Below are 17,010 nucleotides of genomic sequence, written 5' to 3'. Positions count from 1 at the left end.
CCAGCTAACTCTGGAATGTTCAGGAACTACTCTAAGGCTAGCTTCCTAGTATTAAGTTATAACCTGGCAAAATTTCAAGCCCCAAAATACCTTGAGAACTGCTCACAGAATCTCTATACAAGCATGTTAATAGCTGCATAAAGGCACATGTACCCACTAGGAATAAGTAGAGAACTAACTCAAAAAAACAAGCCATCCATCAATAGGCTGTATAACTGAAGAACGACAATAACTGCAATAATTAGGAGGTGTAACACCCAGTAGGATAAAAAAAACCCTCATCAAACTAAACAAACAACATATAAAGTCTACCAAAGCCAGATTTGAGGTAAATTTGGCCTCCCAGGCCAAGGACAACCACAAGACATTATGTCCTCCTTCTCAAAGGCAATACACAATCGTGTGCAAACCTCATTCTTAATGGAGCCACTTATACTGAGTTAGAAGACATACCAAACCTACTAGCAGACAAATGTAGCTCTAACTTTACCTCTCTCTCCCCCTCAACATCCCCCCAGGAAATACCATCAAATATAATTCCCCCTACTATCACTAGGAAACATCCTGAATGCTGTCTCTAAGGCAAAAACACTGCAATGATGTACCCAGACAATATCTCAGGATGCCTTCTAAATAGTATGAAATATGACCTATCAGACCCTCTAGAATCTCTCTTTAACCATAGCCTCTAAACAGACTTCATGCTTCACGAATGGAGAAGAGAAACAGTCACCCAGTGCACAAAGGTGGGTTATCTGCAGACCCGGGAACTACAAACCTTGTCTCATATGCAAAGCCATGGAAAGAATTACTATGAAATTGATCAATAATGATATAGTAAACCTCTGGATTCAACTCAATTTGGCTTCATCAAGAACAGGTCATGTTACTCAAATTGGTGGACTATTTTAAGAAGGTCACCAAAGCAAGGGATGTGTTCAAAATATTTCAAATTGCCTACCTTGACATAGCCAAGGCATTTGACACAATATTCCACTCAGACATTTTGATAAACTCAAGAAGTTAAGTATAAACCCTTATGTCATCTGGTGGCTAGCCAGATGCCTCACACACAGGACCCAGGAAGACAGAATTGGGGAGTCCACCTCTACAAAAAGGCCAGTCACAAATGGAGTCCCTCAGGGACTGGTCCTTGAACTGGTCCATTTTTGGCATTTATTTCTCTAAAGTCAAGGACAATGTCAAGGGGCTGTGGCTGACCAAATATTCAGATGATTGCAAATCAGGAGCAGTCATAGAATCCCTCACTAATGCTTTCCAGAAAGAGCTGACACAGACTAATAACTTGTGCTCAAGCCATGGACCAAAAAAAAAAAAAAGCCAAGAAATGCATAATAGTAATGCATAATAGGATCCTTCAGGAAGTCATCCACCCCTGGTAACTATCGCATTGACAGCACTCCCCTAAGAGTTCGCCCAGTAGTCAGGGACTTTGTGATAAACATAGATAGTAATCTACCCTTTGACCATCACGTGTCTACAGTAATGAGGAAATCATTCTATGTTGTGCAACTTATAAACAAAGGCATGGCATCTAGGTCTAAGGAGGTCATTGTTCCACTGTTTTCAGCATTCATCAGCCCAGTCATCAAGTATAATGCCTCCTTTGGTATGTACATACCCAGGCACATCCAGCAACTATAACATCCACAGCAGTTACTCACTAAAAGAATACAGAGTATAAGTAACATGTTCTATACAAACTGCCTAAAAGACCTGTCCCTGTATTCTCTTCTCTGTTTCTACAGGCTATTGAGGGCAGATCTATTCTTGTCATACAAGGTACTGTTGGACCTCACCCTGATGGACCTCCTGCACGTTGATAAATAAACAGCACCAGAATTACCTGTTCTACAGACTTAAACCTTGCATATTATATAAACAGACCTGCTGGACAGGCATCTCACAGCAAGAGGTTCTCCGGTTCGATTCTTGGCTGGGGTGCCTTCTGTGTGGAGTTTGCATGTCCTCCCTGTGGTCACCTGGGTTTCCTCCGGGTGCTCTGGCTTCCTCCTGCATCCCAAAGACATGCTGTAAGTGGATTGGACACTCTAAATTGGCCTTAGGTGTAAGTGTGTGCACGTGGATGCCTTCTATGGAACATTGGGTTCCAGGCTGGCAAGTCGACACCATAAAAAACTCCACTGCCAATCATTCTGTGGAATGTTGTTCCACTGTGGTGCCCCCTCACCGGGAAAAGCCGAAAGGAGAAGAAGAAGAAGACCTGCTGGAAAGATAAGTATGTAGTCCAGAGACTATCCCTTTCTGGAACAGACTCTCCAACCATGTGAAGTCCTCCCCAACCCAATTCAGGTGTAACTTCGACAGTTGGATCAGGAACAATAAATTCATCCCTGGTTTGGCATCTATGTCTCTAATGGACACAGGCATCCTGTAAATGGTTGATCTGCCAGGCCACTGCTTGTAACTGTTTCATCTCCCAAGCTGCCAATTTCATATATCAGGGTTCCAGGAACTTGTCAGAGATTTGGTATGTATGGCTAAGCTTAAAAGGGCCCCACTGGTTGTTGGCTAAGTGCACATTTATGAGCCTACAAGATTTGTAAATGAAATTATAAACAATAACAATATCTGTAAAACAATTGGCCTAAGTAGCCTGGATAAAACAGAACATCTGCTGATGGGGTGAGAGAGGGGTAATGGCATGTTGTCAAAGGTCAGTGGGAAGGTAAAGGGACAAAGACTGCAAAAAAATCGGCAGTAAAGGGTACTGACTGAAACAACTTTATTCTTGGACAATTAAGGGGTCACTAAAGTTGCACAGATTGACTGCTACTGCAACAAAAGCATTAATAGAACAGAGTTAGTGTTGTGATTTGTGATAAAGCCAAGTACCAAGCTTAAACACAAACAGCAGTATAAGCATGGCCATGTGATGGCTAACATATGGAGCAAAAAGCTGGGATACTGCCATCTGTTTTCAAAAACTGAAGGGATGGGGGATGGAAAAAAACTCATGAACTATTAAGATATAAAAGTACTTTTATTTTATTTTTACATGTAAAAATAAGTAAAATATTCTAAGCAGAGTTCATGTTGAAATGTAACATATTTCCTACCTAACTGTTAGTACAGGTCGCATGACCTAATGTGGACAATTTTCAGAAACAGTACAATGTTTAATAGATCTGTAATCTTTGTAATGCACATATTTTACATGACTACAAATTCTTGTAACGTAATGTTTCACGTCACTGTGATAAAATACCCAAAGGTAAAACACATTTAAGGATAAAAACACTACTTCCATATTATGGAACATTTATGTGAAATGTAGTATTGCTTGTGTAGTTTATACTGTACAGCTGTCCAAGTATGACTATGCCTTATATTTAACTGACACGATTAACAGAAGTAAACTGCTTAACACAGCAACTAAAAATGCATCTCGTAGAACAGTAGGTTATCTGCTCCAGTTTTGCATTTGAATTTCCATAACGAAAATGCTAACATAATCATGGTGTTACAAATTTCAAGGTCTTTTGGCAGCTGAGAAAAACACAATGATAAAAATATCAATTTTGGCCAATGAGGCTAGTTTGTACTGTTTCAGTCTTGCATGGATTTGCATGTGCTGAAAAGGGGGGGGGGGCAGTATGCAGAACTGTTCGGTCATCATAACAGAAACCATTAAAAACAGAATATACACTTCAGTACCTGCCATCATAAGTCAGTTCCTTAAGCTTTTAGATATCCTACAAGACAATCCTGTAGCAACATGACTTATGCATGATACATGTCTGATATATTTAAATCAGAGTTTTCAGGAATTGTTAATACGTAATAACTAATGTCTCTGCATCTTGAGATCTTCTGAGCCTTTAACTGAAATGATAGTAGTCCTTCCCTTCCTTCAAGTTGAGTGAGTTTAGATTGTCTTCAAACTGCCCACCTGTTAGATCCTGAAGAGGGAAACATAGTGTTATAATCCACAAGGTCATTTCATTAGCATTAACAATCTGCACTTAAACTTGGCAGCCAAAGACCATTCTTACAAGAAGACAAAGTAAAAATCACCCAAAGACAGAATCCAGATGTAAATATCAATTGAGAACATTTAAGGGAAGTGGGTGTTATTTCCTAAGCCACTAACAACATTAAAGAAATATGTGGTTTCTTCACTGAAGCCTGTTTCTAATTAAACTATTCCTTCAGGCAAGTTTTGTTTTATGAACAAACAATTTGATTAGGCATTGCATTGGAAACATCTGTAACCCCAAAAAATCTGGTTTTCCTTTTCTGAATGTTATGTTTGTTGTAATTCAAAATAATATAAAGGCACATAAGCATACCTGCTTGCCAGAAACAGTAAAACAGAATAATACAATGACCTAAAATTAAAGCCTGCTAAAAGAAAACTATTATCTATTTTATGAAACAATGTTACACTGAACTGTTATCAAAGCCCTGACAGCTTATTATCTCATGGAGAATGTATAAAATATCAATAATATACAGCACACTGTATCCATTCTAATGTAACAATTTCTTTTAATGTGTTCACTCACAGCATCATTTTACAAAGCACAATCAAATAACACGGCCCAAGTAAAAACATGGGATATTTAGACAGAAGCAAGACACATTGAAAAGAGGAGACATTTAACTAAAAATAAACAACTAAAAATTAATTCATGGTTCCAAACTCAAGTAATATTTTTTCCCCACTACTTCCATTTGCTTACGCATCATCCTATATTGCTACTTTATGAGATCCAATGAGTTTCTGAGGAAGATGATAAAAATGCTTGGGGGGGATGAATAACTAGATATAAGCTAGTCTGAGGGCACAAGGCCAAAATGGCAGCTGTTTTTGGAACTAGTGCTTGGAAATGCACCACCACTGATGTTGGTGTCCAAAGGATCAAGCATCTTATGGGCCACATTCTCTATCAGGGAGACATTGTGGGTCTCCATTTTCCACCCTGAGCCTGAAGAGAAGCAGGGAATCTACTCAGAGAGGCAGCAAAGAAGGTAGGAGCTGTGTGGCAGATGGTTTGAGCATCGTAAGTGGAAGCCAGGCAGTGCAGAGCTGATGCCACTTGATGCTCTACTCTGAATATGGCAAGCAACTGGTTAGCTAATACGATGGCGATGCACAATGTGCTGCTGAACATTCTAACTCATTGTTCTGCCAAACAACTTTGCAAAGTCATGATATATACACAAGTTTAAAAGATATAAGGGTGGAGACCAGTGTTGGCTGTATGTATCGCAATCAAACAGGTTAAATCATCAAAAAATATGCAAATCAATGCTTTCTTAATTATATACTATCACTTTATGTAGTATGAATGCTGAGCCAATGGTTCTATATACATGTTATAGTGTAGCATTGCTGCCATGGTATCCAGACTGCAGCTGAAAAGGTTTTTTTGACCAAGCTACCTACCCAGTAAACATGTAAGTCATACTCAATGGTAGGCAATAAACAGATGGGTTAAACAGTTTGACTGTGAAAGCATGATGCAATATATGCCTAGAACAGGTTCTGTTGTTGCATTAAATATTCCTTCTGCTAGTATGTCTTAATTTTACAACTCTTAGGTAGTTATAAGCAAGTTCTGTAATGTAAAGCAAGCTTTACTAAATTTGTAGGGCAACTGGTGTTAACAAAGTCCTCATAACTTGCTCAGGGTGGATTACAAAGAACAGTTCAGGATGACGTCATTTGCTTATGGGATACAAAACTGTCACTGAAATGGCTCCAAACATTTTGCTTTACATTTCAGCATCTTTTGAAACTCTTCCTGTACTAAGAATTCAGACATAAGTTTGGAAAGTATGAATATCATGGCCATTTATGACTGGTCTTCTGGAGTAGAAAGAGTGCATTTATTTTTGCTGTTGACAATGTAAGATAAGCTACTGAAATAGTAGTAAGCCTAGGGCTGGTTTAAACAGCCAGTTACAAGCTCACCTATCTCAGGAGGTGGAAGGAATCAAATGCTGGTATGGTGTCCTCTGGTGCAGTCCAGGGAGAAACATAACATGGCATTAAGTTACAGAAGGCTCCAGCAGGCTCCTTGGTCTGTGTGCATAAAAGAATACACACACATGAGACAGATATATGACATGCTAAGCCACAGGTAGTTACAGATCAAATGCAAAAACTGCAACCACTGATGTAGTTTAACAGATTCACTTGCAGCCAAGCCTTCCTCCCTGGTGGAAGGGGTAACCCAAATGTAGGCAGTCAACAAAACTTTATTTCATGGAGATGATAGACCCACCCTGTACTGGAACATGCTGGGGTATCACCTCAATGAAGCATGAGGCAAGCCCCCCTGCATCCCCCTTAATTAATTATATATACACACATATATATATATATATATATATATATATATATATACACACACACACACACACACACACTAACTCCAAAGTTGCACAACTATAGGGAAAGGACATAAACTCTCCCGTATAACTTCAATTTTTTCTGTGCTTTTCAGTTTAGATACTTTTTGGCGATCTTATGTTGTTTAGACCATTTCAGGTACACGTAGTGGAAGCTAGGTTAAGAAGGGAGGTGATGATTAGTGATCAGCAGTATGGTTTCATGTCAGGAAAGAGCACTACAGATGCAATGTTTGCTCTGAGAGTGTCGGAGAAGTACAGAGAAGGTCAGAAGGAGTTGCATTGTGTCTTTGTGGACTTAGAGAAAGAATATGACAGGGTGCCTACAGAGGAGTTGTGGTATTGTATGAGGAAGTCGGGAATGTCAGAGAAGTATGTCAGAGTGGTACACGATATGTATGAGGGTAATGTGACAGCGGTGAGGTCTGTGGTGGGAGTGACAGATGCGTTTAAGGTGGAGGTTGGATTAAATCAAGGATCAGCTGTGAGCCCTTTCTTATTCACAATGGTGATGGACAGGTTGACACATGAGATCAGACAGGAGTCCCCGTGGACTATGATGTTTGCAGATGACATTGTGATCTGTAGTGAGAGTAGGGAACAGGTGGAAGAGACCCTGGAGTGGTGGAGATATGCTATAGAGAGAAGAGGAATGAAGGTCAGCAGGACTAAGACAGAATATATGTGTGTGAATGAGAGGGAGGACAGAGGAATGGTGAGGATGCAGGGAGTAGAGGTGGCGAAGGTGGATGAGTTGAAATACTTGGGATCAACAGTTCAGAGTAATGGTGAGTATGGAAGAGAGGTGAAGAAGAGAGTACAGGCAGGGTGGAGTGGGTGGAGAAGTGTCTCAGGAGTGATTTGTGACAGACGAGTACCAGTAAGAGTGAAAGGTAAGGTCTACAAGAGGGTAGTGAGACCAGCTATGTTATAGGGGTTGGAGACAGTGGCATTGTCAAAATGGCAGGAGTCAGAGCTGGACGTGGCAGAGTTAAAGATGTTAAGATTTGCACTGAGTGTGACGAGGGTGGACAGGATTAGGAATAAGTATATTAGAGGGTCTGCCCAGGTTGGAAGGTCTGGAGACAAAGCCAGAGAGGCAAAATTATGTTGGTTTGGACATGTACTGAGGAGGGATGCAGAGTATATTGGGGAAAAGATGCTAAGGATGAAGCTGCCAAGTAACAGGAAAAGAGGAAGGCCTAAGATAAGGTTTATGGATGTGGTGAGAGAGGACATGCAGGTGGTTGGCGTGACAGAGCAAGATGCAGAGGGCAGGAAGAAATGGAAACAGATGATCTGATGACCCCTAATGGGAACAGCCGAAAGAAAATGAAGAAGAAAAAGATATATATATATATATATATATATATATATATATATATATATATATATATATACACACACACACACACAGATAGATATACTCATCTTGGATCTTAGGTGACCTCAGTATTAACTCATTATATGCTGAACAGCAGGATGCTAGTTTGCCAATTAACACATTTGCTTCTGAGATCTTCTGAGACAAGAAACTACTTAGTTCCTGAGAGCTTTTCTCCAAATTTCTCTACTAAAAGCACACTTCATTACACTTACATCTGATAAGTGCTTTGAGTTACAACAAATATAAAATATGATATCTCTTTAGAAGACAATGGGCTATGCAGTGGTGTTAGTACCAGAGGTCTGCCTTAGTTTTACGTATGTGTCTTTACCGGGACTTCAGAAATTAGACTTGAAAACAGTGACAAGTATACTCATTTCAAGAGTGCAGTGAAGTCTCCTGCAAAGACAAGTTTACTGTTTCAGGATACAGAGGAACTCTCCTGATGACTACATTCCTGTAGGAAGCAATGGGGTAACCTCCTCAATCTGAGCATACAAGTGCTCCGGCTTATATGGAACACTCCACATTTAATGACGAGTGAGGCCACTGTTCTGCTGTTCCGCACTGAACAGCTGTGGCTCCGCTACATGGATTTTGATTGGTTTGTGTACCGCAATTACTACCAATCGGCATTGCGGTATACAAACCAATGCATAGCTTCTGCTGCCCTTCTACATTACACAGCATTGGCTGTGGGCCGCAGTTTTTAATTGGCTCGTAGAGCCAATTGCGAACATGCTCTACGAGCCAATCAAGTAAAGAGTCTCAGGAGGATGAGAGCCAATGAGAGCTCCCCAATACTAGTCAATCACGAACCGGGAAGCCTTTTCACGCCAAAATAATGGCTTGAAAAAGGCTTCCAGAAATCAGGGATTTTACTTTTCACATCCAATATCTTGGAAAGAAGACCATGAAGAAGGAAGGAGCAGATTGAAGACATCAGGAGAAGGAAGGTGCAGATTGAAAACATCGGGAGTCAGGACTTGGTAGCTGCCAGAACAGGTGGCTTAAGTTATATTTTGCAGCTAGACTACCGGATCATCATAGTTTGTGCCATGGTCACCGTGGTGGATTATTTGTGCTGCTGGAGTCTGGCTAAATGCATACTGAGCTGGTGCTGTGTACCTAGGCAAAGTTAAGTGTTTTAGCTGCAATGGCTGTAAGTATTTCTCTTGAGAACTGGTATGCTAGCACAGATCCTGTTATTCTAGCAACTTTCCAAGTTTATAAGAGCAATATTTAGTGTCTGTAATTTTATGCTGCTTGTTTCTAGTGTCTCTGAAGTCTGCCAGAAACTGAGCAATTGTATGCCAACACAGATGCTGTTATAAACTTAAAAAATTGCTAGAATAACAGGAATATTTAAAGTTTCTCTATGTTTGTACTGCTTGTCCCCCTAATTTGATTCTGAAGTCTGAAAGTAATTGAACAATTGTGTGCCAACACGGATCCTGTTATTCAAGCAATATTTCTAAGTTTATAAGAGCAATATTGCTAAGGTTATAAGAGCAACATTTAGTGTCTGCTTGTCCCCCTAGTACATCTCAGAAAGTAATTGCCATTTTTTTTTTTTGCAGAGACTGTATGCCAAGCCAGGTCCTGTTATTCTAGCAACTTTCTAAGTTTATAAGAGCAATATAAGTATATAAGAGCAATATTTAAAATGTCTCTTTGTTTGTGCTGCTTGTCTCCCTAGTACGTCTCAGAATAATTGCCATTTTTTTTGAAGAAACTGTATGCCAAGCCAGGTCCTGTTATTCTAGCAACTTTCTAAGTTTATAAGAGCAATATTTAAAGTGTCTCTATGTTTGTGCTGCTTGTCCCCCTAGTATGTCTCTGAAAGTAATTGCGTTTTTTTTTTGGAGAAATTGAATGCTAAGACAGATCCTGTTATTCTAGTAATATTTATAAGTTTATAAGAGCAATATTTCTAAGGTTATAAGAGCAATATTTAAAGTGTCTCTGTGTTTGTGTTGCTTGTCCCCCAAGTACATCTCGGAGTAATTGCCAATATTGTTTGCAGAAACTGTATGCCAGGCCAGATCCTGTTATTCTAGCAACTTTCTAAGTTTATAAGAGCAATATTTAAGTGTCTATATGTTTGCGCCTCTTGTCCCCCTAGTATATCTCTGAAAGTAATTGCCTTTTTATTTGGAGAAACTGTATGCCAAGCCAGGTCCTGTTATTCTAGCAATTTTCTAAGTTTATAAAAGCAATATTTAAAGTGTCTCTATGTTTGTGCTGCTTGTCCCCCTATTATGTTGGGCTTTGTCCAGATTTCTTGCACTAAGAGGTTGTGAGGTATGTCAGGATGGATGTCAAAAGTGAGTTAATTAAAGTAATGAGATGCTTTAAAGTATCTGGTTTTGTTTTTTGGTAGAACTTTAAGATTGCAACTTTATCTTGCCTTCTTTGGTCTTAACTGTTCCATGGCATGATGTCTTAAATGGCACATTCTTGTAAAAGGACAGAGGGCCCTGGTTTTAAGTACCTTTTTTTAGGCATTTTTCCCAGGCCCAGACCTGGCTTTAGGACAGGGGTCGAACACATCTAAAGTGGTGAATGTAAAATACAAGTAGTATTGTCATGATGTGTGTTGCAAGTGCATTTGTTAAGCTGGATGTGTTTATCCTTAGCATGGATTTTGAGATATAATCAAGGGTGCTGTGAATACTGAATGTCATGAAAGTCACTCTTCCTTTCTGCAACACTGATTAGGTGGGCAAGTGAGCACCAGTGGATTGAAAGTGTTGTTTTCGAAGCAAGGAAGTGAATCATGCAGGGCTTTATAGTAAACAAAAGGAGCAGAGATGAGCAAGAGGAGAGGGTGCAAAGTCAGGAAACTCACGGTGATATGGGTAGGTTATGGCCCTATTGTCTTGTATCTTTGCTATTGAGGAGATTTTCTAATTTTCCTTTCTGTACTATAGCCCCATTTGTTTGTCATTCTTTAACACCACTGTTTTACAAACCTGCTAGGTACAGACTGCCCAGATTACAATGAGGACAGGGATGTAGATACAGATCGTACCCCAAAAAGGAGAAGATACACAATTTTTCAACCAAGTTGGGCAAGTGCCTTTGATTGGCTTTCTATGAGTAGGCATGGAGTGAAATATGCCTTCTGCAAGACTTGTAACACGGACTTCACAATCCATCACAGGGGCCAACATGTTCTGCAACAACATGCCAACGGAGAGAAACACGGGCAGAATTGCAAGCATGCAGCTAGAAGATCTATGGTGGATTGCTTTGGACCTCTGAGGTTATCAATTACAAAGGTGGTTGAGGCAGAGGTTGGTTTTGTCTCTGTCCTTGCTAAAAACAACTTATCATTTGCAACAGGAGAACACATCCTGAAATTTATGAAGAAGTATGGAGAGGATCAAGATGTTCTCCGTAAAATGATATGTGGAGCAACGAAGGCAGCAGGCATTGCACAGGATGTTCTGGGGCCTCATTACCAGAATGATGCTGCAGCAGCCTGCCAGAAATCACCATTCTGTGTGTATTTGGACCAAAGCACAGACATGGGAGATGACAAACAGTTAATGATCCTTGTTGGTTACCTTGATGAAAATGCAAGCAAAAATGTGATAAGGTTCCTTCATATGCCAGAATGTGTGTCAGGAACTGGACAAGCAATGTTTGATTCTTTAACGTCCCCTCTGACAAAATTTAACATTCCATTTTCCAACATTGTGGGCTTTTCTTCAGACAATTTCTTTAGACAATCAGACAGGTTATTAACAGAACCCTGGACATGTGGCCAGCTATAAATTCGTATTTTCTGTCTGTAGAGCCAAGGTCTGCTAAGATTGACTTAATTTCTAAAAACCTGCAGAGTGATGAAGTGCATATGATTTTTATGTTTCTTAAGTATGCACTTGAACCCTTATTGGAGTTCAACATACAGCTTCAGAGCCGAGAAAGTCAGCTACTGACACTGCATGCCACTGTGCATAAACTCCTGCAGCAGTATGCTGGCAGACTCCTCAGACCTGCAGCTGCTGTCAGACTAATCGGACACAGTGATGTGTCAGTGCTGACTGACAGCAGCTGTGTTCTATCAAACAGTGAACTGCGTACTGGCTATGAAGTCAAGCAGTACATGAACAGCCACAAGGAGGATATTGCCGGGGCAGTCATTGAATTTAACTTTTATAAAAAAGTTACAGCTTTTTATGCTGCAGTGCTGCAGAAAATGCTGAAAAAGTTTCCCATGCAGGATCACTTACTGAAAGATGCTGCATTAGTTATTAATCCAGCCAAAAAAATTGGACATTTCTTCAGAACGTGTAAGGGATGTTGGTTTCCATCTGTGTGTGTGTGTGTGAAAATGATGTTGCGGCTGAACAATTAATCGATGAGTTTGCCCAATATCAGATCGAGGACACGGGGAATCTGACAGGCCCAGTAGATGGGCCCTACTCATGTGTCAAAGTACTGGGCACACCTTCTGAGGGACCTTTGCACTGAAGGGAAATTGACACTCTTTAAGCAGCTGATGATGAGTCTACTTAGCTTGCCACATTCTATGTTTTAGGAGTGTAATGAGTTAGTAGGTTTCAAAAATTCCCTACAGAGTACTCTGTCAGAAATACTGGGTAGGTAAAGGGCTTAACTAAGGAAATTATTCTTTTGAGCTGGAACACATGATTTGAATTGCCTAAACATATCATGGCCGTGTTAAGTTTAATTCTATTTGCTTCCAAAAAAGCAATTACTAGAAAATGGAAATTAAAGTCTAAACCAACTGTATTTGAAGTATCGAACACTGTAAAGGAGATAAAAGAACTAGAAAGGAGAAGAAGAAAATTACATAAAAATAAATGGAAATTATGAGAACAATACAGGTAGAACAATGTTCAGGAGGAGGATGGGGTTTAAGAGAAGGTAAGAATTAGGCAATTTATGTAATGTTGGACTGATGGAGATAAGACATATGTAATATAAAATGCATGTAAATAGAACAATGTTAATATGTTTTTTTTTCTATTAATGTATATTTGCCTATGTCTTCAGTAATAATTTAATAAAGGTATTTAAAAAAGTGAGCACCTGTCTGTTGCTTTTAACATCATACCACCCATCATAAAACAACTACCCCAAGTTAGCAACTTCTGTTCAAAGATGCAACAGCAAACCCAGAAACTCAAACAAAAGCTTTCTCTAACCCACTGGGAAGAATTCATAAATCACAACAACCCAGAAACATTAGCTACTTCACTGATGGACCAACCTTTTCATTCACTTCAAGACACAGCTTCCTCTCAGACTCAAAAAAAAAAAAAAAAAAAAAAAAAAAAAGACAACAACGAATGGTTAACAAATGAACTGAAATCACTCTATAAACTTGATGGTGCTGCCTGGAAGACCTGGAAAAAAAGTTTGACCAAAGAACACCAAGACCACTACATCCTGCTACACAATGTAGGATGTAGTGATCAAAGCCACCAGAATGCACAAAGCTAACTCACTTACAAACTCTAACAATGCCTTTAACTACAAACAAAGCAAATTTTGGTACCTAGTAAACAAGATAACAGGCCAGACTCTCAAACTAAACCTCCTTCATACAGACACTATCAAAACATCTGTAGGACAACTCACAAATTCTGACTTCCTCAAGGAATTCACATCTTTCCCTCCTATCTCCTACACCTTCTTCTACCTAAATTCCAGATCATGACCCTGTTGCATTCACCCCTCCAAGTCAACTTTAAAATGATAAAAAACAAAGAAATAGAAAAGGCCACTGACAATATTCCCACAGATGGACCCCAACCAAAGCCGGAACAGATAACCTTAACCCATGGTTCCCTTCATTAGAAAAAGATCATATTCTGCCCATCACTCCATACAGCTTATATCCTAACAAAAACACACTGCTCTCAAACTGGGGAAATTGTCAATCAGACCATTTTCAAAAACAAAAAAAAAATATTTAAAGTGCCAGTGATTTTAGACCTATCTCAGCCCTGCCAGCCCTAGAAAAAATCTTTAAAAAAAGTAATCTAACCCCATTTATTCAACTACATAAAAAATACAGAATACTTTGTTACCAACAGCACATTTGATCTGGAAGAAGTATGACTCCCTTATATACTTAGACAGATGACGTCATCAGAAGAGATAAAGGACTATTAACTGGCACAATCTTTGTTGACCTAATACAATCCTCTGACAATGGTGATCACTCTCTATTAATATATTCCCTAACTATTACAAGCATCAGCCACAATGAAGTCCCATGGTTTAAACATTTTCTGCCTTGCAGACAGGTCGAAATACAGTTTGTAACATCATCCCCTACTCTAACTCACACGTCCAAAGTGGTCCATCAAGGCTCAGTACTTTCCCCTGTTCACTTTATATCTGACAACAGCCTCCTTTGGGACACTAGCCCTCTCCTGGTTCTACTGTATTTCAATAACATGGTCATCGACAGGTCTTGTCACACACCTGCTAACATAATACAGTAACTTAAACTTGACCTGACTTTCCTAAATAACTGGCTAACCAGACAAAACCTAATACTCAGTATAAAAAAGATCAACAACAATGCTCTTTGGAACACTGCAAAACATCTTCACATTCTACAACTACTGGTCTATCTCCTACAAACAAAAAACTGCTGGCAACAGTTCAATTCCCTTCTCTTAACTTCCCTTATCACATTCAAGTTACTAAGGCTAAAGTTAATAAATAACTCTTCTGGTCCAGGAAAAGTTCCCACTTCTCCTCAGTTTGACTACAGTCTTCTACTCATTGTCTTTGCTTCAAAAAAGAACTGTAGTGCTCTACAAACCTCAAATAATTTGCCACTTTATTATCTTGTTCACTAAAAGGGAACATTGCTGCCTTACTTTTGACAAAAAAAAAAGTGTCTGCCTATACCACAGAGGGCTTTCTTCCTTTTGAGTACCCTGTTATATAAACTGGTATGGAACCAACCAACCAAGAAAAAATGTAAACAACAAGGGAATATTCCCTGAAACTTGTATTACATATAAACAAATAACTAACAGCCGAAAAGCCTGAAAATGACTTACTGGTCACGCTAAATAAATCATTAAACTTTAGCAATTTATTTAGTTAAACTTTGGTTTAGTGCTTTTGTCTGTAATTCATAGGGCTTCTTTCATCAGAAACAGTAAAACTGAACTTCACTGGTGCTTATAAAAGCTGCACAAATCACATGACCTTTGCATTTAAAAAGACACAATCTTAAAAATCTTCTGATAAAAAAACTTAAGTCAAATTACATACATAGTCAATTATTAAATAACATTCAAAACTGTAAATATCTCTTCTTTAATTCACTCACAACATATATATGTTCATTACAACCAGGAGGGGAAGTTGCATTCACAGTGCCACGGTGGTGCAGTGGTTAGCGTTGTCGCCTCGCAGCAAGAGGTTCTCCCGTTCAATTCTCGGATGGAGCGCCTTCTGTGTGGGGTCTGCATGTCCTCCCCACGGTTGAGTGATGTTTAAAGACATGCAGGTAGGTGCGTGCGTGAATGGTTGTGCCTTCTTTGAAGGTTGGGCATTGGGCTGGCAAATTGGCACTGTAAAAATCCACTGCCAATCATTAGCGGACTGGATTTCCACTGTGGCGACCCCTAACTGGGAAAAGCCGAAAGAATAAGGGGAAGTTGGATTCACCCTTAATTGCCACATTAACTCTTAGCATTCTAAACTATTCTTCCAATCTTCTTTTTTGTTGGAAAATCTAAAACACTTAAACATTGGGCATAGTTGTGAATGTTGAGTCAGTGTGCTCTTGTCATCTTGTTTGCTGATAGACAAATACCGGCACATCCTCCTTTGTAGTGGATGCTTGGTCTTACTGATGTAAAAGGCACGGTATGTTTCATAGCATGCCAAATATATAGCTCTACTGGTTTTACAGTTGTCCCTGCCCTTTTTCCCTCCACCTGTTGTTCATGATAATTTCTGCATCCTCCCTTGTGTTAATAAAGGAGCAGTGTTTACACTTGCCACATTTTTTGGTCTCAACCCCAGGTTTTGATTCACTCTCTTAAGTGATCTCTCCAGAATATTTTTAATACTGGCTTTCTTTTTAAAAACAAAATTCAGTTTAGCCCCCACAGAAAGTCCTGGCACATCAAAATTGTCAAACACTGCCCAATTTTGTTAATAATATTTCTAGTAGTATATGCATCTACACAGTAACACCTTAAGGTCATATACAATGTTTTGCTGTTGTTTATTATGGGACCCATAAAGTGGTCTAACTCATATTTCATAATTGGTCCATATTTTGAAGGTCTCTCAGAAACAACTATATCTAAAACATTGCTTTATTAGTCAATGTATTCCTAATGTAAGACATCTATCAACCTATTGCCAAACTTGCACTGGTTAATTCCACAACTGATTCTGTATCTTTGATTGCATTACAGTTTTCTTAATGTAAATTACTATGTAACTAGTATCATCTATCTTTTTTTTTAATCTGGTTGTAAACTCCAGTCTGAACCTGATAATGGTCCACCTAGATCAGTGGCTTACCCCTGTTAAGAAATGTATGAGTATGTAATAAACAAAAATCAAATGGTTTAGCAGCAGAACCACTAGAGACTACAAGCTTTTTTTTCTAGATTTTTAATACAGTTCCTCCATTTGTTAACTTTTTGTCAAAACCATACCACTCCCCCAGGCATAGACAAATAGCCCACGGAGTGGACATGAAGTTGGGCAGTATGAAGGCTTTGCAACTAGCTTCATAGTGACACTATCCTCCAAAAGGCCTCTACTCAATAGGCAGATATCTCTCTCTCCTATCTCTGTTCTCCCCCCACCCTCCAAAAACACACACACACCCCAGGGATTTTCAAGCTAGTGCACATGTACTAAGACAAATTCCCTCAAACCTTCCCACAAAAGAGGCAAACAGGCTCAATCACATTAGTTCTCTCAATACACTGCTGGATCCTTCAGTATGTGGGAAGCTAACTAAATCTGGGTCATTTGGGCCACAGTCAGAGCTCCATCCATTTATGACCTGGAACTAGTTATGATAAACCACAAATGTTGCACTTCAGAAAAACTGCAGATTCACGATGGATGCCCCAAGACTGGAAGACCACTGTACCACCCTACCAAAAGCTAGCTCCTTCCTATACAGCAAATAACTGTAACAGCTTCTTGCTACATGATATAAAAATACTTGAAACTCTGCCTCACAT

At 39.4% G+C, this 17,010-nt stretch overlaps 1 protein-coding gene across 1 annotated transcript in view; it reads right to left on the bottom strand.

The window, feature by feature from the left end:
- Nucleotides 1-1,573: 1,573 nt before the first annotated feature.
- Nucleotides 1,574-17,010, bottom strand: part of LOC122799206 (UDP-GlcNAc:betaGal beta-1,3-N-acetylglucosaminyltransferase-like protein 1) — an 819,663-nt gene continuing 804,226 nt past the window's right edge. Inside the window, exon 6 of the mRNA XM_044068122.1 lies at nt 1,574-3,944. Coding sequence (XP_043924057.1) covers nt 3,864-3,944 — 81 coding nt within the window. The 3' untranslated portion in view covers nt 1,574-3,863. The remainder of the gene's footprint in view (nt 3,945-17,010) is intronic.

The sequence above is a fragment of the Protopterus annectens genome, chromosome 4.part0 (genome assembly GCF_019279795.1).
Source record: "Protopterus annectens isolate FY-2018-M chromosome 4.part0, PAN1.0, whole genome shotgun sequence".
NCBI lineage: Eukaryota > Metazoa > Chordata > Ceratodontiformes > Protopteridae > Protopterus > Protopterus annectens.
Note: the sequence above shows the minus strand (reverse complement) of the source record. Positions and strands in the feature narration are given on the sequence as shown.